This window comes from Athene cunicularia (assembly GCF_003259725.1).
Source record: "Athene cunicularia isolate RWA chromosome Z unlocalized genomic scaffold, athCun1 chrZ_part3, whole genome shotgun sequence".
NCBI lineage: Eukaryota > Metazoa > Chordata > Aves > Strigiformes > Strigidae > Athene > Athene cunicularia.
Window position 1 is genome coordinate 802698 of NW_020799144.1, and position 24449 is coordinate 827146.

At 38.0% G+C, this 24449-nt stretch overlaps 1 protein-coding gene across 1 annotated transcript in view; it reads right to left on the minus strand.

The window, feature by feature from the left end:
* Positions 1 to 946: 946 nt before the first annotated feature.
* The window catches only part of COL4A3BP (collagen type IV alpha 3 binding protein), a 70254-nt gene continuing 46751 nt past the window's right edge, over positions 947 to 24449 (minus strand). Inside the window, exons 6-17 of the mRNA XM_026866558.1 lie at positions 23486 to 23643; positions 18445 to 18537; positions 16928 to 17014; positions 15863 to 15955; positions 15275 to 15352; positions 11358 to 11453; positions 10544 to 10676; positions 10358 to 10428; positions 8959 to 9087; positions 8027 to 8156; positions 6537 to 6673; positions 947 to 2694 (exon numbers count right to left, since the gene is read on the minus strand). Coding sequence (XP_026722359.1) covers positions 6546 to 6673; positions 8027 to 8156; positions 8959 to 9087; positions 10358 to 10428; positions 10544 to 10676; positions 11358 to 11453; positions 15275 to 15352; positions 15863 to 15955; positions 16928 to 17014; positions 18445 to 18537; positions 23486 to 23643 — 1196 coding nt within the window. The 3' untranslated portion in view covers positions 947 to 2694; positions 6537 to 6545. The remainder of the gene's footprint in view (positions 2695 to 6536; positions 6674 to 8026; positions 8157 to 8958; positions 9088 to 10357; positions 10429 to 10543; positions 10677 to 11357; positions 11454 to 15274; positions 15353 to 15862; positions 15956 to 16927; positions 17015 to 18444; positions 18538 to 23485; positions 23644 to 24449) is intronic.

Here is a 24449-nt window from a genome sequence, read left to right on the forward strand (position 1 = left end):
TCAAATACAGTGTTATCTGTACAACTTGACAAAAATACAAGGTGGACAATCTGATAAAAGAGAATCTGCACAATTTCAGATAAGCCAGCTCAGCCCAATTAAGTAAAAGGTATTTTTTTCTTCATACTGCATTACATTTTTCACAGATAAATTTGTCAAAATAAGATGTTCAGGTTCTCGGACAGGATAACAATGACCATCTATCTCATTCTCATTACCAATACAAGTTCTATGAAGTAATTTCCCTCAGAATTTAAGATCTCTAAACAGACGCAGATATTCAGAGAACGATAGGTGATGGAGAAGATTGTTGCATTCTCAGCCCTTCAAGTTGGTTCATCTTATAGGAACATCCATTCTGAAGTCAGGAACTGCTTCTGTAAAGAAGTGTGTATAAATACTACAATCCATTAACAGGAAGCAGTGAACGCAGAGTACACAGATATGTGTCAGTGACAAAAGAGGGATGGGCTCAAGAGACAGGGCAAACTTTACAAAAGCATACAAGATCCGTTCTAGAAGAAAGGCTCTAATGGCTATTTTCACACGGACAATCTGAAAGGTCTACAGAGAACTGCCTTTTTTTATCTGTTTATGAAGAGGTCAATTAATAACAATTTCTCAATCTTGCAATTCCTTCCATTTTCTTCAAGAAGCCTCTTACAACTCTGATTGGGCAGGGCTAGCTGTAGTGAAGTACCAGTGCCTTTATCTAAAAGTAAAACATTCTTTACAAATAGTATCTGTAGTGTATTTTTATTTACAGAATAAATCACAAAAGTACATCACATTTAGTGCAAATGCAACTAATGATATAAGTTCATATACTGCTTTGTAAACTTTCCATACCTTTGTAAAATAAAGCTATCCAATTAAATTACTCATCCATGTTCCAACAGTTACCAGAAACAGCAAATAAGGAGTTAAACTCTCTATATTTTGGATATTTTTTTAAACCTTCCCATCAGTGGCTATGGCGGAACGAACCACTGCTTGGTTGATGTAAAAAGATGAAGTACATTTGAGGTATAAGATTTTTGACATCACTATATAAAACGCTCACTGGTGATACAGTAAACAAGTACAAATTTTCATCTTATTTGCCTTACTAGTATTACCATATAGGCACTTTTCTACATATTCAAATTAACAGAATAACTCTGTGATAAGGCATATTCCATGCACACCATTAAAGAAAGGCAAATAAGGGAAGAGTTATGGAGCATGAAATCTGCATGCATGTATAATCATGTTATGTACGATTTAATTTTTACAGAGATGATGAACAGAAAGTTTTTCAACACTGAAGATCACATTTAATCATTTACCAAATCTTCATTAGGTTACTGTATTATATTTATTGTCAGGCACCTACCATTCTGTATCAAATAAGACTTTTAGCTTTCTTTTGAAAAAATATATCAAACTTTTTTCTTAAGATACACAGGTCAGTGAAACACTGAGCAGTGTCTGAAGAGTTTCTGACTATGGGACATGGATAAAAGACCTCAGAGTCAGTACCAATCTGCCAGAGTCCTCTCAATGAGCATTTCCAGAATCAAACGCAGGCAAGTATCTGACATTTAAATTCTCACAGCAACTAAAGGGAACTTTGCAATAAGAACTATGCATCCTTATAGCTCTGATGGGTTTTATGATCAAGAGAAGTAATTTTCTATATGAACCTTATAGCATGACTTTATTAAGATGAGGAACGCACATGCAGGATCTGAGAATAATGTACTCATCGTTATTCAAGACTGGGAATGTTGGTCTTATGTAGTCCAAATTACTCCCAATAAATATTATAGTGTACCTTCTCATAGCTTTGGGAAAGCTCTGGATATCATGCAATACAGCAGTCCACATATAGCATGGACAGATGACTTTAAGCTTTCAGGCAGTCTCCTACACACTCATATAGAGTCTTCCTAGATATTTCCAGATGTTTAAAAACAAAATTCTGTAGCACATATTACATAACTAAAAAATACAATAGAAATATAAAGATATCTGGAAAAAAATAAAGCTTTTCACACTCTTACTCCTTCAGAACCAAATATCGTCATAAGAGTAAGACAATAGAAAAGGCAAAGTCATAAGAATATCAACAGCCCTCAGTTATTAACTGACATTTTATGTAACAAGATGATTCATTATAGAAACCAGCAGCAGTGATCTATGATTATACAAAGCAAAATAAAACCTGCCAGTAAGTCACCTAGACTTTGCTGAAGTCCCTCCCTCCCCAAATACCATACAGATTTTTGTGCATGTAAAAAGCATGAACAGTATGCTATATGTGAATTTGTACTTCTGTACTTTAGACATGCACAAGAACTGCATGAGTATCTTTGTAAGGTTGATAGTGAAATTCTGCAACTTGTTTAAAATTAAAGCAGTAACCCATGTTCTTGATCTGAAGTTGTATGTGTTGTTCTTCTCCTAAAGCAAGCAAATAAAAAGAGCCATATACATGTTATCAATACATGTATTTATAATTACACACTGATTCAGCAAGAAAAGTTAGCAGGAGAGCACTAATTTCAGATACTCAGACAGTATATTCACTTCAGTATACAAAGCCAAGAACTTGGGCCATAAAAAGACTGTAGATCCTTCGTTCCACCATGGAGTGCTTTACGCATGGTCACTTCTCCAACGTGGAATGCTCACCCAGTCTTTTTCTGATAGCTGCAGGTAAGCAAAGACAAAAATACAGCAATGAAAAGTTTGAACACTAATAGGAAACAGGAACTGTTAAACACCTTAAATAGTATCAGCACTGCTATAATTGTGTTTGCACTGTTGGCTCACGACAACCATGTTCTTCCATACATTAATTCTCTAATAATATACAAATAAGAGTGTGAATCATTGCAGGGCTACCTGTTATAGAAGGCTCACATGACAAAGACTTTTAGAAGTTTGACACAGTCAGTAGAACCCCAAAACAGAAGTAGCCTATGTCACGCAAAGAAAAAGTGATAACTCATTTTCAGATCATGCTGTAATACTAGAACCACCAAATGAAATTTGATGGTTTGACACTCCAGTTATACATTAACTATATGGTAAGAGTCTACACTAACAAAAATGAAGTAAAGCCTTAGCCCTAAAGCTTATATCTGACAGATTCTGACAGCCCCAAAAGTGATCAAGTAATCCTCTTCTAATGTCATATCATCGTTTAAATGTTAAAATCATTTTAGATGAGCCCAATGACCTATACCATTAAAATACATCCCCAGTCTTCAGAAATAATCTCTAAATCCCTTTTCTTTCTTAGGCTCATCAGAAAGGCTAGAAGTTTAAGTCACAACTTCTAAATACTCCAGTAATTCACATTGGTCTGTCAAGAAAGTTCCATTAATAAAAATCCTAGTTCAAAACTGTTCTGCTAATATAAAAGAATACTTTGACCTTCATACAATACTAATATATAAGTAGATATAACTACATGTAAGTACTAAGGACTAAGAATTTAAGATATCAAAACCTCATGAGTCTGAGAAACGTTAGTATTCTTTTCAGAACAAGTGTTAAATGCCTAGGATAGCTGAGAAAACACAGTAATTCATCCTTTTGCTTCTACATAAGTTATGTATGCAAGAACTTGAAACATAAAATAGTATGTCTACAAAAATTAATACTTGATAATTTGTGCACATTTTTTCATGCTAATAATATTTGTATGTAATGCCTGCAAGGCTATGATTTTACTGGCATCACGGGGACATGGTGGGATGGCTCCTATGACTGGAGTGTTGGAATGGAAGGATACAGGCTCCTTAAGGAGGACAAGCAGGGGAGATGAGGAGGGTATGTCACCCTCTATGTCAGTGACCAGCTGGAGTGCATGGAGCCCTGCCTGGGGATGGATGAAGAGCTGACTGAGAGCTGACTGTGGCTCAGAATCAAAGTGGGAGGGCAGGGACAGGTGACAATATAGTGGGGGGTCTGCTACAGGCCACCCAACCAGGAAGACTAGGTGGATGAGACCCTCTTAGATAGGAGCAGCCTCATGGGGCACTTCAACGACCCCAATATCTGTTGGAGGGACAGCACAGCAGGGCATAAGCAATCCAGGAGGTTCCTGGAATGCACTGATGATAACTTCCTTCTCCAAGTGACAGAGGGGCCAGCTAGGAGAGGTGCTATGCTGGACCTTGTTCTCACCAACAAGGAGGGAAATGTGAAGCTCAAGGGCAGCCTTGGCTGCATGACCATGAAATGGTGGAGGTCAAGACCCTTAGGGGAGCGAGGAGGGTGCACACAGCTAGCTCACGACCCTGGACTTCAGGAGATCAGGCTTTGACCTCTTCAGGGATCTGCTAGGCAGAATAGCATGGGATAAAGCCCTGGAGGGAAGAGGAGCCCAAGAAAACGGGTTAATACTCAGGGATCACCTGCCCCAAGCTCAGGAGCAGTGCATCCTGACAAAGAGGAAGTTGGGTAAGAACTTGAGGAGGCCTGCAGGGATGAACAAGAAGCTCCTGGACAAGCTCAAACACAAAAAGGAAGCCTACAAAGGGTGGAAACAAAGAGAGATAGCCTGGGAGGAGCACAGAGAAACTGTCCGAGCAGGCAGGGAGCAGATTAGGAAGGCCAAAGCCCTGATAGATTTATATCTGGCCAGGGATGTCCACAGCAACAAGAAAAGCTTCTGTAGGCAGGTTGGTGATAAAAGGAAGACTAGGGAACATGTGGGCCCTGTCCAGGAGGAAATGGGAGACTTCACCCGGGATAATGAGAAGCCTGAGGTACTCAATGACTCTTTTGCCTCCGTCATCACCGGCAGGTGTTCCCAACACACACTGCCCAAAACACAGAAGCCAAAGGTGGGGACTGGGAGAATGAAGAACTGTCCACTGTAGGAAAAGATCAGGCTTGAGACCATCTAAGGAGCCTGAAGGTGCTCAAGTCCATGGGACCTGGATGAGGTGCATCCGTAGGTCCTGGGGGAACTGATGGGTGAAGTGGCTAAGCCACTATCCATCGTATTTCAGAAGTCGTGGCAGTCTGGTGTATTTTCTGCTGACTGGGAAAGGGGAAACATAACCCCTATTTCTAAAAAGGTGAAAAAAGGAAGACTTGGTGAACTACAGGTCAGTCAGTCTCACCTCTGTACCTGTCAAGTTCATGGAACAGATCCTCCTGGAAACTATGCTAGGGTACATGGAGAATAAGGAGGTAACTGGTGTCAGTCAGCATGGCTTCTCTATGGGCAAATCATGCCTTCTACAACATAGTTACAGCACTGGAAGAGCAACCGATGTCATCTCTCTGGAGTTGTGCAAAGCATTTGACACTGTCCTGCACACCATTGTCTCTAAATTGGAGACATGGATTTGACAGATGGACCACTCAGAGGATAAGGAATTAGCTGGATGGTCGCACTCAAAAAGTTGCAGTCAACAGCTCAATGTCCAAGTGGACAGCAGTGACAAATGGTGTTCCTCAGAAGTCAGTGTTGGGACTAGCACTGTTTAACATCTTTGTTGGCAACATGAACAGTGGGATCAAGTGCACTCTCAGCAAGTATGCTGACAACACCAAGCTGTGTGGTGCAGTTGACACAGTGGAGGGAAGGCATGTGCTATCCAGAGGGACCTGGACAGGCTTGAGAAATAGGCCCATGCAAACATCATGAAGTTCAACCAGGCCAAGTGCAAGGTCCTGCACATGGGTCAAGGCAATCTCAAGCACAAATAGAGGCTGGGTGATGAGTGGATTGAGAGCAGCCCTGCAGAGAAGGACTTGGGGATGTTAGTGGATTAAAAAGTGACTGTGAGCCAGCAATGTGCACTTGCAGCCCAGAAAGCCAACCGTGTCCTGAGCTGCATCAAGAGAAGTGTGGCCAGCAGGTGAGGGAAGTGGTTGTCCTCCTCTACTCCACTCTCATGAGACCCCACCTGGAGTTCTGTGTCTAGCTGTGGGGCCCCCAACATAAGGGCATGGACCTGCTCTAGTGGGTCCAGAGGAGGCCACGAAGACAATCACGGGGCTGGAGCACCTCCCTTGTGAGGACAGACTGAGAGTTGGGGTTGTTCAGCCTAGAGAAGGCAAGGCTCCAGGAAGACCTTATAGCAGCCTTCTTGTACTTAAAGGAGGTGGGCCTACAGGAAAGATCGGGAGGGACTCTAACCAAGGAGGGTAGTGGTAGGATGAGGTGTAACAGTTTTAAACTGAAAGAGGGTAGATTCAGATTAGATATAAGGAAGAAATTCTTTCCTGTAAGGCTGCCCCCTCCCCAGCAGTGTTCAAGGCCAGGTTGGACAGGGCTTTAAGCAGTGTGGTCTAGTGGAAGATGTCCCTGCCCATGAAAGGGGATTTGGAACTAGATGATCTTTAAAGGTCCTTTCCAACCCAAACTGTTAGAGAATCATATGAATATTTTTAAACGTATATTGCATACGTGTATTAAAAGAAAACACTGCATTAATGCTAATCATGGTAAGACTTCTAGATTGCATACTTCTGATTGGCCTTAAATGTGTAACAGTGAATTAATAATTAAAAATATTAATATATACCTGATAATACTAGAATAAAATAGGCTTTCCTGCTGTTTTCTCTTGCACGTATGATGTAAAACGCTTCAGGAATTTTGGATATTCTCGTTTTGCCACTGCCCGTAACACTGACGCTGGTGCCCACCCTCCTGGGTTCACTAGAAGTAGAGAGGTAGACAGACATTAAAATACAGCAAAGCAACTAAAGGCTAGAAAGAAAATATGAGTTTGTTATTCCTGCGACTTTCTGAAGTAACAGAAAAAATGATCAGCAATTTTTTTTATGCCTTTACAGCTCCTATTGTAGCACCTTCTACTCTTAATACTCAAACTCAGTTCAGTTCTATGATGCCACTATTTAGAAAGCTTTAAACATCATGTCCTGTGAGTCTCTGGGGAATGTCCAAATGGAAGACAATATTCTCTACGGACTTTCAGGAAACAGAAGAAAGACTGAAGTTACTACTTATTTCAAAGAAAACAGAAGTCTGTCTTAACCTTTTAATAACTGCTGCATTTGTCTGCAGAACTGCTATGTAGCCAATGTCTTACAAATTATTTTTAAAGCACTTTAAAAAAAATTCAAACTGATTTTAAAATACACTTCAATTCACAAGGCAAGTATTTTGCTGAAAAAGCTGCTGGTTTCCACATAATCGTAGTTCAAAATTTACCAATAAAAATTTTAAGTAATTCGGAAACTTCTAAAAAGGAAACAAAGCAGCTTACACCAGAGTTTTACATCATATAGTAGTATTTGTACAGGATTTAATACAAATTACATCACTCCTATATATCAAAGATTTACTGAACCAGTCTTTCAGACTCTGATTCTTTGGTAAACCATGTAATAGGTGGTTAAAAGTAATAAGCAGGTAAGCTACTCTAAGTGTTTTGTAGCTCCAGGAGAGGACCTAATAAGTACATAGCTCCTATACTACAATACACTGATAAATACTGGGCACAGTAACAATAGTTTGGCTTTGATAACTTTTCAGTCAATACCAAGGATTCTATCAGTTAAAAAAAGGTAAAACTAGATTATATGGCTTGCAAACACTGTCATACAAAATGTATTTGCTCCTTCTCAACACTAAGGGTAAGAACTGTATCTTTACTATCAGCAGCTTTTCTACCTAACAAGGTGAACGGGGGGGGGTGGGGGGGGTGTGGAATACAGCAGTGAGTGAGAGAGACATACTATTACTGAAATTAAGAGCTACGCCAAGTAATTTCAGCTGCAGACATTTCTTCTGCCCACCCTCCTCAACCCCAAGGTTCTGTACTTAAGACAGAGCCACACACCTTACGTTTATTCCTTGTAGAATGCACCACAGTGAATGAACCCACTCACTGATTGATGTAGCACATCAGTCTTTTGAACATGAAGACTATAAATGTGGTGCTATATATAAGTTTGACAGAAAGCTACATCAAGATTTTTTGCCGGTATTCAGCTCTTCAGAATTAGCATACATCATGAATGTCACAGTGAAATATTTTAGACTTACCATTAGCTACATATGTAATCTTGCATAGGATGTTGTCCCTACTAATTTCCTTGTTCCCCTCTGGTGGGCTTACTAATGTCTGACAAATCATAGCAATGTTTATTTTGGCACGGACACAGCGATTGTTCAGCTGACAAAAAAAAGAAACATTTGTAAACCTCAGGCTAAATTTATTTTAGCATACTTGACAGCTAACATTTTAAGTTACTATGAAATCTAAGCCACTCCAGAACCTGTGTTTCTGAGAGTTTGCACTCTAGCACTACATGGATGTAACATGAATGTAAATGAAGTGAAGGGTACATGTTGAATAGGGAAAGGGTTGAACTAAAATGCCTGTATCTCAGGTTTCTGCTTGCTTATACATATTACAAGTTAATTACTTCAGTTATTGTGACAAAGTAGTAGAGAAACATTTAAAGAATAATGTATCAGCATTTACAATTATGAGTTAGTAGCTTTTCCCTTGTAAACAGGGCATAGAAATTAACACACAAGTATTACACAGAAAACAATCTTTGCTACTGGGAGAACCAAGGCAGAACTGTGTAAGATGGAGGTTTAACAGATTCTGTATTTACAATCTTACAACCCTACTTCTATATCTGACAATATCAAAGAGTTATTTGATTTGATGCCATACAAAATCACCTCAATTCTTTAATTTTAATTCTTTAATTTTAAAGAATTTTCACAACTCCAGAAATTTTGCTTCCATTCTGCTGCAACCTCAGATCAGTCAACTGTTGAGATAAGTCAAGAAAGCTTTTGGCTGATAATGCCTTCATCAGGTCATTTTATCACCTGGTTTAAATAAACTGTATTTTTGCGTAACCCCTCACCTCCCTCACACTAGTATTGCATGTGCTTTACCACGTAATCAAAAAAGTTACCTTAAAAGCAGAACTTGACAGAATGAAAATAATACTTACAGGAGCACTGTCATGTTCCACAGAGAAATTGCACACAATCCATGTTTCAGGATCATTTTCACTGAATGCTGGTATCTTTCTGATGGCAGACAAATACAGCACATCCCTTTGAGAAGCTGGCCACACCCTCTGCAGAAAGACACCTGAATATAAGTTTTCCAATTTTGCAAAATAAGTATTTACTATCCTTAAAGGAAAAAACAAGCAAGGCAAGCCAGGTCAGTCATGTTATTTAAATGAAAGTTTGAGTTAGTAATTTCATTTTCAAAACTAAAACAGAATTTAGCTGTTTGTACAGATGCATCATATGGTTATGCTTAATTTTAAAAAATTTAAGGCAAAAGCTTAAGGCCTTTGAAATGCAAAAAGCCAAGCTGAAATAACTTCTGCAGTAGAGCAACATGAAGAGGCAGTTTCCCTCCTGTTCCCTCAACCTCAAGTTTACATTTTAGTTAATACTTGTAAGCTACAAACTGAATCAGTAGTTATTTATAAATAGATGGATCTACAGTCACTTATGTTTCCAGAAAAGGGAGAGAAATATTTAAAACAAATATTCTTTCAAAAAGCTACTACTTCAGTAAGACAGATATAGTCAACTGATACTACTTAAGGGAATGTTTCAGAAGCAAAGTGTCTAATAAATAAGAAAAATACAAAAGTCCTTTTCCTGACACTCAGTAGAGGAAAAAAGTCTAGCTTTTACCACAATATTACACAATATACACAACTGTCTTACTCATTAGCATGACTCCTCTGTTACAGAATTTTTAAGGTAGCCACACAACTGGTGAAATTGTCAAAGAAAAATATTTGGTTTAATATTTGAGTATACTAATTATTGGAATCATGCAAGATTAAAGATTCATCTGTATATTTAATTCCCTTTTTTTTAAACTTTAAGTTACAGTTGAGTGATAATTCAAATTAACATTTTAGTAAATTTACACCTAAACTTGAGAGGGAAAAAACCATAAAGTTACAAGAACAAATGTTGTACCAGCAATTATATCACCTCATAATGCAAATGTGTATGTTAACTTACTGTGGTCAACAATAGCTTGCATTATTACAAGAAAACATACAATACAATAGTACAGGTTTCTTCCATGTAGTGAGTGTTGATTTATTTTTTTTCTGCTTGCCTTGGATGACCCTTGCCTTGCTGGCAGTGATATTGTTAGAGAGATTAAAACCAGTTCTCATTTGTTATTACAAGCTCTATCAGACACATGCACAATTATGCTATCATGAAAAGTTTGAAAAACTGAAAAAGTTACAGTTTAATAGGAACAGTATTTTAAGTTGTTAAGCCATTAAAAAGTATTCAGAATAAAATTGCAAAATATATGCTCCACACTGTCTCAGTAAGATATGCATACAGCTGAAGTGTTTTTACCTTATGTGTCTGGTAAATGATGATTGCATTATCAGCTAAATTTTCCACAACATGGAAATTTTCAATTGTTGCTAAAAGAGGAGGGGGGGAAAAAAATTCATCAGTAAACAAGCACAGATATTAGGTCAATGCTATAAACAATATCCTTGCTGATAAACATGCAGATCTTAAGAACTAATTCCTTACTTTCCCAGTCATTACGAACATCGACATTCCAGAAATAATGGCAAACTTCGTGCCCTGTTACCCCTTTAACGGCATGGGTTGCTTTCAAAGGATCTAAAACTATTCCATTCTCTTCCACCTCTCTTCTGTATACCTATAGCCAAATACAAAGAAACATAGAACAAAATTTGTCAAAACTGTTCATGTTTTAATTGTTTTAAATTTTCATCAGTTTTTTAAAAAAACCCCACTTACCTAGAAGAGACTAACACATGAATAATCTGCCATGTCAGTGTTCTCTGGTAACTACCAATGCGGACATTCTTACATGGCAATTCACTTTAAAACAGCAGTATTTTAAGAATGTCTACTCCAAAAATGATTAAGCTACCTTATTTATCACTATGCACAAGGATCCATACAAGCACAGTAGAGCAGCCAACACAGTAACCTGCTACCCTGACATTTTGGTACATAGAATTTACACATCATATTGATACCAAGTTTTAAGTAGGAGAGAATGAGAAAGGAATCTGCAAAGACAAAGCTATTTTAAGAGTTACACAGGATTTTATATGAATATATGTATCAGAAGCCACAGCGCTTGTGGACTCCAGTCCTAACTTAATGCTATTCTTAGAGAAGTTTAAACAGTATCACTTGCAGAGTGATAGTATTCCCAGAGAATCACAGAATTACTTAGGTCAGAAGTAACCCTTAAGATCAACTCCAACTGTAAACCTAACAGTGCCGAGTCCTCCAGGCTGAAAGTATCTGTCTTCATAGCATATTATCTCAATTACCATATCAATTAAACAAACCCCCAAATCTTTACCTTCATTTCTCCTTCTTCTACCACTAGCTGCCAATTGGCATCTCCTCCTACATCTTGCAAGGAATATGTCATATGGTTTTGTACCATCTCTTCCACCTTTAAAAGAAAACACCACACATGAACTCATTCCTTCCATCTTCTTGGGCAGAGACTCTACATTATTGGAAACCACAAGACAATACTTCAAATCCTGTGCAGAGGCTGAATTTGGACAACAAAGCTTTCTATTGTGGGTTAAGAAGCAGATACTTCTGGCCTTCAGAAACAGAAGCCAAAATCTTGATTCAACTTCCAACTTTATTCTTTATGAATACTTCCTATCCTTCCTTTGCACCTCTAAAACCATTATTTCTACCTAAGTTTTATTTCAGCATGTAAGAACTTACTTGAGGTACCTCTAAACAGAATTACAGTGCACTAAGATATTCAGTGAAGAGCATTTAAAAAGCTGAAAAAAGGCAGAGGTGAATGGGGAGAAAGCAGACAAGCTGTAAAAAAGTGAACATATATCAAAAGTCATATTGAAAGAGCAATGAAGGAAACAGTCATAAGCAAAGCATGCCTATTTTGTTTCATTGGCATCTTTGCACAGTTGCCAGCTAGGAAAAAAGAACAGAAATGCTTATGTTCAAAAAGTTATGATGATACAAAGACTCCACTATTATAAAATACTAATTAAAAAATTTAGCTAGATAGTTGTGTGCTTTTCTTAAAGGCCAAATATTTGATACATTTTTATCAAGCTGTGTGAATACCTCGGTTTTTTTATTCCATATAATGTGCAATAAAATGAGGGCTGGGACTGGAAATGGATTTTTATTTTAGATCTACAAACTCCTCCTGGTTTTTTGGCTCCCCACCCCTTTCTAGATCCTACTCTTCCCCGAATAAGAACAGAAGAAAAAATATAAGGTATCCATTGCTGTGTACAAGTACTGGAAACACTAACTTTTTTCCACCCAAAAGCTAGGTGACTACTCAAACTTGTCACAGCAAATAAGTCCATGTGATTGACACTATTTTCCTGAATTACTAGAAGTACACTTTTTTTTTTCCAAAAGGAAAAGCACTTACAAGGAAAGGTGAGTTGATTAACACAAAGATTAGCCTAAGAGGTGCACAATCACAAGATTAATGGCCTGAACCCATATGTAATTTTGCACAACTTTAATGTGAAGCCTAGTGTGCATGTAAAATATATTTTAAGTAATGCAACAAGTAGAAAGCAAAATTTAAAAATAATGATCTTTTTGTTATAGAATTAAAATATGTTACCAACAGGTTTCCTACAAGAGTTTTCTTTTTTTTCCAGTGAAACAACAACAATATAGAAAATCCAAACCAGGTAAGAATGTGAGCTATTTAAATATTCAATTTATTAGCTCTAGGTCACACTTCATTTAGAGAAGAAGCCTTGCCATGCTCCTAACGTCTACCTGCAACACTGTCAGGTCCCTGTGTCTCTTCTCCCCTAGCGCTTAATCTGTTAAAGGAAAAAGCTAGCTTTTATACCTCAGTTTTGTCGTTTGACACTTTTTGCTTCATTCTAAATTCAGAGGTATGAGGGGAATAGAAGAAGAGGTGGCAGTGTGCCATCTCAACACTTCCTTACTTCTGCTTCACCAAGGAATTGCAGTACCGACTGCCTTGCGCATACTACCCGTCCAAAACATAAGCAATCTAGGCAATAGTTGCTGTCTGCCAACCTGCACCTATTTCAGAGGTACAGAGTCAAGATTCACAGCTTATTTCTCACTGGAGAGACCACACTCTTACCTCTGGGTTCCTCACAGGCTGCAGGAGTGTTATGCAAAAATACTTGTAACCTGTATGCCAGGAAGCCTTGGTGGGATCATTAAGTGGGAAGTTCTTCACTTTAAAGGCCCTGAGAACAGCTCACTCAAAATCTGATAGTCCTTTAAAAGAAAGTAATCTGCAATCTATCTGCAGTACTTTAGGCCTACAACATCCCACTCAACTGACAGAGACAAATCAATACCTTTGAGACACAGTGAAAATTCAGGTCCCATCAGAATACATGTTTACTTCTCAATCTTAAAAACAAGGCCGCAAGTTTCTATTTGACTTTTTAACGATACCAAAATTCCCTTCGTACAAATGAAGTCTAGGAACAAGTCAGAATCAAGATATTAGCTTGCCTTTCCAAAAGCTAAATCCTCAGCCTGGAAGCAGAGGTCAGTTTCACATTAATAAGGTCTAAAGCAGATTCCCACCAAAAGGTGTGCGGCTTTTCTCTTCGTGCTCTCAGTTGCCTTTCACTTGCTTGTTCGGTAGCAACGAAGCATCAGAACAGGTGGACTGGTTGTTAATCTATCAGAAATTTGTTCTAGGTTAAATATCTGGGGGGATGTGTGTATGCCAGGGAGAGTAGTTTCCAATAGATGGAGATGATCATCCTTTCTGCAGTGACTCAACTAACTTGAAGCTGCATTCAAAAGGCACTCAGTAGAAACTTCTACACAGTATAATCCATGCAGCAGCTGAAAAGAACTACTTGACTGCAGTCCATTTGATCCTTAACTTAAATTTGCATTACTGTGATAAGGAGCTGGTTGACCTCAGATTTGTTTTTAAATAGTTAGTTTTTCAGCCACACTAGTGCTCTGATACTCAGGTTTACCATATGAATGCAGAAATATTATGACAGGCATAAAAGGTGAAAATGAGGAGGCCCACATATTTTAGCAGCTATGAGTTTCTCTTATATTGAATTGTCCACATGCCCATAGCCTGACAGACAACCAGTTCCTACCTTGAGGATCAAACTTGCTTTCTATTACTCGATTCCTCCTCCCAAACAGAAACAAACTTGAAAAAATAACTTGGCTATGGGAGTACAAGATGAGTCTATCAGTGCTGTGCAAATATGACCTGCGTACTTTTTCTTTTGTGATAAGTTCAAACTTCAGAAATTAACTGGCTGCAAAAGGTCAAGGCAAGTGTTGGGATTTCAGTCTAATAAGCAAGTCTTTTAAGTGCTAGGGTCCTGCTCATACAGCTGGAATCAAGTTCTCTAGGTGGTACAATTTCAGGCTCTGTTAATAAAAGAAAATCCTTCTATTTGAAAAAGCAGGTTGTCTGCAACATTAATCAATAGTTTTTGAAAAGCTCCAAAATAACAGATCCCAGAAGGAAGCTCCATATTCAGAATCACATATGGACCACAGCAGAAGGAAACTGATGGTATGAATGCCATGTCTGAACAGCTTTTGAGACTAAAGAGCAAACATGTACTCGCCTATCTAATTCTACTATACTCTATGATCTTCAGAGCAAGCACCTAGATTAGTTTTGTATGTTGCTGGAATATGTCACTATGACTACATGGACATATTCAACATGCCAGACTTACTTTCAGAAGGGTATGGGAATATACTGAAACTCTTCAGTAAAAATTCTCATACTCACAATCTGTTTGTCATAGTTTATGACCTTTCAGTAATAAAACCAGCTCTAGAGGTAAAGATGGCAATACCAAACCTTAACACTTATCATCTTAATGTCATTACAAACAAATGCTGGAAACCAAAATCAAACCTTTGATTTAAAAGCAACAAAAACTATTCAATTTAAATAAAAGACCACCTCCAGACCACACAAAACGTGTTATTCTACTTTGACTATAATGAGAAATGCAAAATTTTCGAATTGTAGGCATTGTTAAAGCTGTTGAATTAAATCCAACTATTCCCCAAGATTTAGGCCTCTGCATAAGTGTATGCATGCAAGCTGGATGTAAAAAGACAACCATTTTGTACAGGAATAGAGAACTCCTTTGTCTCAACATACTACTTTAAAGCAAGCAGTGATTTATGTAACAAAAAACCCAGGTTCTAGAGAAGAGGATGAAATACAGCAAAAATATGCAACTCCCACTCTACACATTAATACAGTACCTGGGCGCTGAATCTGTGAACATCATCAGAGGCACTGACTAGATCAATGGAAGACATGGAGGAAGAGCGACTATAGGGCTACCAGAGACAGACAAAGAAAAAACCAAGTAATCAGAACAAAGGCACAACAGAGCATTCAGTACCAACTTGCAAGCACAAGATAATGAAAAGGAAAACAAAAGCACCACAAGCAGCAAGCACAGCAGCGAATGCTGATTTCATGCACCTATTATCTATTATGCTCCCAGTGTATCCCTGAGAGAAGCACAGTGTTTCCAGTAACACCAAAAAGTCAACTGATCATGATACAAGCAACTGGATTTTTTTTCGTATTATAAAATCAATTCAACAAATTAAGGTATCAGGAAAAACACAGGTTAGCAAGCTGGGATTTTTCCTTTATTATACAACAAGCTTGATATAAGTCAGTATTCTAAATAGATACTCAAATCAGCTACTTAATTTGAAAATGAGTAAATCATTGAAAGTTACTAGAAACACTTAAAATCACCTACCCATACAATACACTATATAGAAATATCCATAGGTCAGACCATTATTCAGAGGAGATCATGAGAGATATCCTACCTTTTGGACAAACCGATGAGTCCCCACAGCAGAATATGCATCTCCAGAAGGTAAGGATGTTGGCCAGTGTAACCTAACCTTTTCACTCTGGGACTGCAAGAAAATAGGTCTAGTTATTACTAGTCAGCTGTTACTGGAGGGACTATGAAACAGAGTGAGTCATCCTCAAACTATATAGTGGCTGCAACAACTAATGCTGTCCATGACAGGCATTAAGCTGTCATCCTGCTGGAATTCTCAGTAAGTGAATGGACCCAAAGACTGAATTTGTCTATACATCATGATATACTTCTGAGTTAAGGAAAATAGATGGCAGCATTAAGGATCCATGTAGTACTACAACAGTCACTCAAAACTTCTACTCTCTGCTAAGAAATCCCAAAGTCGGTAAACTCTGTTGGGTACTATATGTCCACTAGGAAGTATTTTAAATCTTAACCAAGTCATTGTATTCACTATATTCAAAACCTCATCACTTTTAAGATGAAAAATGCATCGCTTTGTTATACCCTCTCATTTTACATACTGCTATATGTTCTCACATTCTATATATTTCCTCACATGCATCTTAAGCCTTTCTAATCCTTCTCACTGAAGTGTATTCAAGAAATGAGCTAGAGAAGTAGCCAGAGCCCACGGAATTTTTAAATAAAATAAACACCAACATAAATATATCTTTTCTATTTCACATACTGCTAGAGTCAAAAGAAACTTCAGAGCAATAACTAGATTATGAGAAATAGCTGCAGTGTTTGATATTTGCACAGGGCATCAGTAACATACAAAGGTAAGTTTTACACTGGACGCTGATGTAGAAATTAGAAGCTAGAGACATTCAGTTATCTCAACACTTATACTATCCTTTTCTATGTAATCTGTGAAGACACTTTCTCAAAATTAGTGTTAAGCAACAATATTTAACTGTAAAAATACTGAGTGAATTCTCCTTATCAATGTCAGAATAAAATATTTAGAGCTTCAGAAGATGCATTCCCAAACAGAATTTCAGTAACTGGAGTCTCCCAGGAAATGCCCATCATTAAGATATTTTTCAAGTATCAATACCTGTTCTTCCATTTTATCCTGTCTATCGAGAGCAGCTTCAACAGCATCAAAGAATTCTTCTTCATTAATCAGACTGTTAGGACCTTCCTAGAGTGTTAAGAAACAAAAACAGTTAAAAATTTTGGAGACATGACAGTTCCACTTCAGTTTTAGAAATACATATTTATATTATGCATATAACCGATGGAAGCAAATTTCTTCTATAGACCTCAAATATTTTCACCAATATTCTTAGATTACAATTTATCTAAAAACCTTACTTGTTAAAGGAAGTTAATCCCTCTAAACTACAACTAGGGGTAGTTGTTTAAGAAAAAAAACAGGAAATGGAGTAACAGTGTCAATATGCACTGACATCATATTCAGGTTTTAATTAACATTTATCTCCTCTTAAAAACCTTTACAGTATGTCAGTAAAGTACACATATTAACATAATTGTGTAGCTAGACTCCTTCCAAGTCTTCCAGTGCCTTAGGGTGCATTTCAGGTATGTGCTCAAAACATAATAAAATTCTAGGGATCCCTACTGAAAATTTTTGGAAATAACAGTTTAACACTAAACAGCAGGCAGAGTTGAGTCAACTATTAAAAACTTAAATCTAAGTAAAATGGTAATTTCAGAAAATGAAGTTTACTGCTTTTACTGTATTGTAAAACAAGCTGGTCTAGCAAATTTCAAAAAACTACTTTACAACAGGGATACCTGGGAGAAGCAGCTGGGTTCATACCCAGGTAGACGAAGTCAAATCTCCTATCCATCTTTTTGTTTTACAGTGTATGCCTCAGTCACAACAGACAACCTAACTTCAAGTTTCTTTTAAATATCTCAATATATTAGTACTATTTCTCAGGCGCTGATTTGTAAGTAGAAGCATGTTTTGATTAATGTACATGAAAGGGTCATGTTCTTAAAAATTAGGCAAACTGCATTATAGATGCACTAGCTTAAACTATTTTTCAGAAAGTGGTTTAAGCATCTTAGAATTTGACTAAATACCTCAACTGAGGAGGAAGCTGCTGAAATATGTAATTTAACAGATTAAAGAAACTTAAAAATCACCGAATTTTTCAACACAAAATTTGAAGTGACAGTAATAAGTTAAAAATCAATTTGAGTTAAACTTCAGATTCTAAGACTGCCTCTGAAGTCAGGGTTTTCATAGTTGATTTATATATCTATACAGCCGAACCACTAAAAATCAAATACTATCGCAATATAAGCAATATGAAATGTAGAAAAAAAAAATCAAAAATCAGCAGAAATATCTGTAAGCAAAATACTTTAGACAAAAGCAGAACATGGAAGCCTGAGGTGAAAACAGACTTCCCTCCTCAAATAATTAAGGACTGAAATTCTTCATACAGTTTCAATTTCCAAGGTGGAAAATAAAAGTGGCACGAACACGCCTGCACAAACCAAACACCTTGATTTATACACCCCTTTCCCCGCCTTAAAAAACAAACCAATCATTAGAAATGATAGCATTTTTTGAAATTTCAAAAGCAAAATTTGCACCTCATAGTCTGGCCCTCCAAAGTGGGACTTTTTCTTCAGTTCTGTCACAGCATTTTTGTATGCTTCTTCAACTCTTCTCTTTTTCTCTACCTCCTGTAAAATTACATAATCATTTGATGCAGTGAGAATGAATTGACTGATAATAGTCAACATATCAATAAATTGAATGACCAGTATATTTTTCCAACTAACAGTTGCAAAGCTATTTATTTGCTGAATTTATTTTCATACATGCATTATATGTGCCCATATACATGCATATGTAATACAAAGCTTGGGGACCTAGCTACCTTGAGGAAATCTTTAAATAATGGGAAAAAAACTCGATCAGCAAGCAAAAACTTGTCCCTAGCTTAAGCATAGCTGTTCTTGGTTCACTGAGGGTCAGACTTTGTATTTGATGATTGACCATTTATATAAACCTCCTTGACAGAGATGCTTGGGCAGTGATTAAAGGTGAAAAGTAAGACTGGTAAAAAGCTAACTTGTTAAATATGGTGAGATACTAATGAATCACAGCATTTAAGTATGTATCTATAATTAACTGGCATAAGATCAATATGAATCATTTTGTGAGCTCAACGCAGAGGCTAATAACTCAACATCATTCTCCCGTAATAGGTGTTTGCGACTGTACTAGAGCACTGATGTCTATACAGTTATATATTTTGAATAAAAAGTAGTAATGGCAGAATCAGATTAAGTCTAGTACTTCCTCTGCAAATTCTACATATTGTTAGATATTCTCAGTGAAAAAGCTATAAACTACTGAAATACTTGCAGAATTCAGCTTTATTACATAACATGCTTCTTTGTCCTGTTCCAGAATCACTTCAGGTGGAAGAAAGTTAAGTCTTAGGGGTTACAACTGGACACCAGACACTGCTTCTTGCAGATATAATTATTCAGCAACCTAATTTGACCTTTAAAGATTCAGTGGAAAACTGTTAAGTACTACTGAAAGGCTGAGTTTACCAACTGGGAATTTGGTGGTAACATCCACTCTGGAACACATTTTCCAGTTTCTAAAGAAAAGTTTGAAAAGTAAAGCAACAGTTCTGATGTAAAATAAAGTACTACATACAGTTTTCAGAGGAAAATTCTCTAGAAAAAAATCAGCACTTAGATGAAGAAAATATTGTCTTTATCCGTGCACATAGCCTTTTTCCTTCTGAAACTATCTAAAACTGTCAGAAAGAGGCAACAACAGCTAACATGTTTCACAAAATTTTGCACATTCATATTTTGAAAGTAACTGCAGAATCCTGAAGATGCATAAAGCATGTCTTGAGTGTAAGTCATTAAGAGAAAGCATGAAAGTTTTACATGAACATTTGGAATTAAAACAAATGCATTCCAAAACATAATTCCTCCTCCTCCTGTTCGCCCTAAATCCCCATACTTTCTATACTTCAACCTGGATATTAGTGACAATTCACATGTGTCAAAGGATAACTCCCCAAATCTGACAGCTTCTCTTGGCAACAACATTAAATCAATCAGAAATCGGGAAACTAACTGCACAAGAGAAAAATTACTGGTGTATTAAAACTGTAAAATGTAATGAGACATTTAAGTTACAGTTGTCAAAGGTGAACAAAATAAGCTACCTAAACATGTTAGTCTTATGATAAAATCTAATGGTCAGAAAATAAGTTTGCTCAATAAAACAATTAGTAAGAACAAAGGAAATAAGAATAGAAAAAACACTGCTTTTATCAAGACAGAAAAGCATCATCACATGTTGCAAATAAAACAATGGACCAAATACACGAGATTAAATAATTTCCTTGTTTAATGCTTTTAGGAAACTTCTGTTTTAAAATACATTCAATAGGCTCATACTGCACTGGAAAATTAAGTCAAGCTCAACATCTTTACAGCCAAGAGGAAAAGACTGAAAGCAAAGGTCTAACTAAGGTTACCTTTATATAACATTATGTGCTTTTGCATTAATTTTATTCTGCCCATCTGACTGTTTTGGTAGCAGAAAGAAAACTAGACATAGAAATCTAAAATTACAATCATTAAGTGCATTATTTTAACAGTCCCTTAAAAAGTGAAAGAAGTTTTTATAATAATTTCTTGTTTTAAAAGTTTTAGAAATAGTTTCCAACCTTCAGAAAGTAACTTAAAGCCCTTTATTGGAAATTAATGTCTCCCCTTTCCCAGTCAGCAGAAAATACACCAGACTGCCACGACTTCTGAAATACGATGGATAGTGGCTTAGCCACTTCACCCATCAGTTCCCCCAGGACCTACGGATGCACCTCATCCAGGTCCCATGGACTTGAGCACCTTCAGGCTCCTTAGATGGTCTCAAGCCTGATCTTTTCCTACAGGACAGTTCTTCATTCTCCCAGTCCCCACCTTTGGCTTCTGTGTTTTGGGCAGTGTGTGTTGGGAACACCTGCCGGTGATGACGGAGGCAAAAGAGTCATTGAGTACCTCAGGCTTCTCATTATCCCGGGTGAAGTCTCCCATTTCCTCCTGGACAGGGCCCACATGTTCCCTAGTCTTCCTTTTATCACCAACCTGCCTACAGAAGCTTTTCTTGTTGCTGTGGACATCCCTGGCCAGATATAAATCTATCAGGGCTTTGGCCTTCCTAATCTGATCCCTGCCTGCTCGGACAGTTTCTCTGTGCTCCTCCCAGGCTATCTCTCTTTGTTTCCACCCTTTGTAGGCTTCCTTTTTGTGTTTGAGCTTGTCCAGGAGCTTCTTGTTCATCCCTGCAGGCCTCCTCAAGTTCTTACCCAACTTCCTCTTTGTCAGGATGCACTGCTCCTGAGCTTGGGGCAGGTGATCCCTGAGTATTAACCCGTTTTCTTGGGCTCCTCTTCCCTCCAGGGCTTTATCCCATGCTATTCTGCCTAGCAGATCCCTGAAGAGGTCAAAGCCTGATCTCCTGAAGTCCAGGGTCGTGAGCTAGCTGTGTGCACCCTCCTCGCTCCCCTAAGGGTCTTGACCTCCACCATTTCATGGTCATGCAGCCAAGGCTGCCCTTGAGCTTCACATTTCCCTCCTTGTTGGTGAGAACAAGGTCCAGCATAGCACCTCTCCTAGCTGGCCCCTCTGTCACTTGGAGAAGGAAGTTATCATCAGTGCATTCCAGGAACCTCCTGGATTGCTTATGCCCTGCTGTGCTGTCCCTCCAACAGATATTGGGGTCGTTGAAGTGCCCCATGAGGCTGCTCCTATCTAAGAGGGTCTCATCCACCTAGTCTTCCTGGTTGGGTGGCCTGTAGCAGACCCCCCACTATAATGTCACCTGTCCCTGCCCTCCCGCTTTGATTCTGAGCCACAGTCAGCTCTCAGTCAGCTCTTCATCCATCCCCAGGCAGGGCTCCATGCACTCCAGCTGGTCACTGACATAGAGGGTGACATACCCTCCTCATCTCCCCTGCTTGTCCTCCTTAAGGAGCCTGTATCCTTCCATTCCAACACTCCAGTCATAGGAGCCATCCCACCATGTCCCCGTGATGCCAGTAAGATCACAGTCCTGCAGATGTGTGCACATCTCAAGCTCCTCTTGTTCATTCCTCTTGCTACGTGCATTTGGACAAAGGCACTGAAGTTGAGCCCCTGGTGATTCTGCTTTATTGCCTGTAATTCCTTTGTGCTGCTCTTCAGGTGCTCTCCTGCTGACCTGGCATCAAACTGGTAGGAGTGGGATGGATTGAGGTTCCCCTCCCCCAGCAACTTTAAACAAAGGCTTTTGTGAAGGGGACCTAATAGTAGCCTTTCAATATCACCAAGAAAGTCATAAAGAAACTTAGCCAGACGCTTTACAGCAGTCTATAGTTGAAGGATGAAAACCAACAGACAGATACTGGATCATGAGTTACTCTAACTGGTTATAAGGAAAAACTTTTTCACTAGAACAGCTGAACATCAGAACAGCTTGCCCAGAAAAGCTGTGCAGTGTCCAGGCTTGGAGACTTGCAACCAGACTTGATAAAGCCTGAGCAATGCAGTCTGATCTCAAACTATCTTTCCTTTAAGCAAGAGATTGAAGAGACAGACCTTTTGAGGTCTCAAGTCCAATCTGAGTTACGCTATGATTCTATGAACAAGCTTCAAGTCTCAGATTTACCATCATTCATCCAACTACTCAGATGAATGAGTAACAAACTGAGTGTTGACAGAAGTCATACCTAGACAGGGACAGGACTTTGAAATATGGACAAAGAACCACCAAGATACAGGGGCAAGTATTCAAATGTGTTTTGTCTAAATGCATTCATTCTTTGAATTGTGTACCAAGAAAATATACGGAGTAAGATCTGAAGTGTGACATACACCACATGTAAACTTGTTAAATAAAAAACAAGAGACAACAACAACTAGAGGACTGCACAGGACATCAGCCAGTGATGGCATGATTCTAGAAACTAAAGCCTCAAGTACAACCTTGCCATGGCTCCAGCATATTTCATGAGAGGAGATACTGCTCCTTTCAAGTTGCTACAGTGGTTGAGTAGGCTTAGCATGAACTATCAATGCCATTAGAATAACAGATATTCTAATACCACACACCTAAAAAATGTAACCATTTCATATAAATCATGACCTAATCTCTTCAGTCTTCTAAAGCAAAGTGGAATAACAGTATCTTAGAGACATTTAAGTTAGAACTGGTTGTTCTCCTCAGTGGTGTCACCATCTCGTATCACAAACATTTCAGAGATTTGCACATCATTTTGCAAGCATGGATAATTAGGTCTCTTTTAGAAGGCTGCAAAGCAACACTACTATGGAATACTGTCAGGTTCTCTATAATAATCCTGTATTTTTTATATGTATCTGAACACGGGGCTGGGAAAAGAAAGACTATGATGAATAATGTTACTACATCACCAGTCAGGATGAGGCTTTAGGGTTTTATAGAAGTAATAATGAATGCACTTAAAATTAGTAAATGCTGTACATAAAAATTAAAGCAGTAGCTGGAATAAAAAAGTTAACAGCTCAATTGAAACTTCTATTTCAAGCTAAAGCAGCTTTTTTTTTCCCCAGCAAAAGACAAAAATGATCTTACCTTATCTAGCCTCTTTTGCCAGCTTTCTTCACGTTTTACCATGAGTTCAATACAATGAGAAAGTGTAGCAAGGATTCCAGCAGTAGTTGCCTTGAAAGTTATAGCTTCTCCTTTAAAGTCTATGCCATTAATGCCTTTGGGTGTCACATGCGGAAACACTAAAAACATACATGAAACATTCACTGACAGCTGCCTTTAACTCAAACAAGCATTTTACATATATGTTTTATATTAGAAATGTTTGAAGAAAACAGACTGTCTAGAAAATGAATTTTAAAATAGAAATAAAAAGTCCTAATAATTTTCAGCTACCCACAGGATAAGGAAAAAAATTCAAAAGAAGGAACACATCTCTTCAGCTTCATCTTGCTATACTGTATTTCAAGTGTGCTTGTAATGGTGCATTACTCTGCACTCTGCAAATCATGTGGGTGGAGGGAGTGGTAATACCTTGTAACAATAGCAGTTTGACAGCTTGAAGTGCGGCCTAATTAACACAGAGCAACCTTAAAACATATATCTAATACAGCACTAAGAAAGAACAAAATCAAAATGCAACCAAACCCAAAATGTAACATTCAAAGTTGCTTTAAGCAGGTAATTATAGATTCGAAGTAAAAAGGTATAAGTATCAAGTGTGTTGAATTATCCAACTACTGTGGGTTTTGCAGTTCTAACTACTTCATGCTGTCAACGAAGCCATCTGTTGCTAAGGCTATTTAAACAAGTCATTAAAATGTGTGACAGAAAAAGTACCTACTTTATGTCAAACTCATATGTAGGTTGACATAACAACAAATTCAACATTACACATTAATGTCCGAAAATATTAGAAAGCACAAGTAACACTATATCGAAGCTGACTGAGCCCAGCAAGATAAGATAAAATAACTCAGGCTATGCCATGCAGCAAGCTAATGACTTACCACCTAGTTGGATATTCCGCACCCCCCCCCCCCCCCCC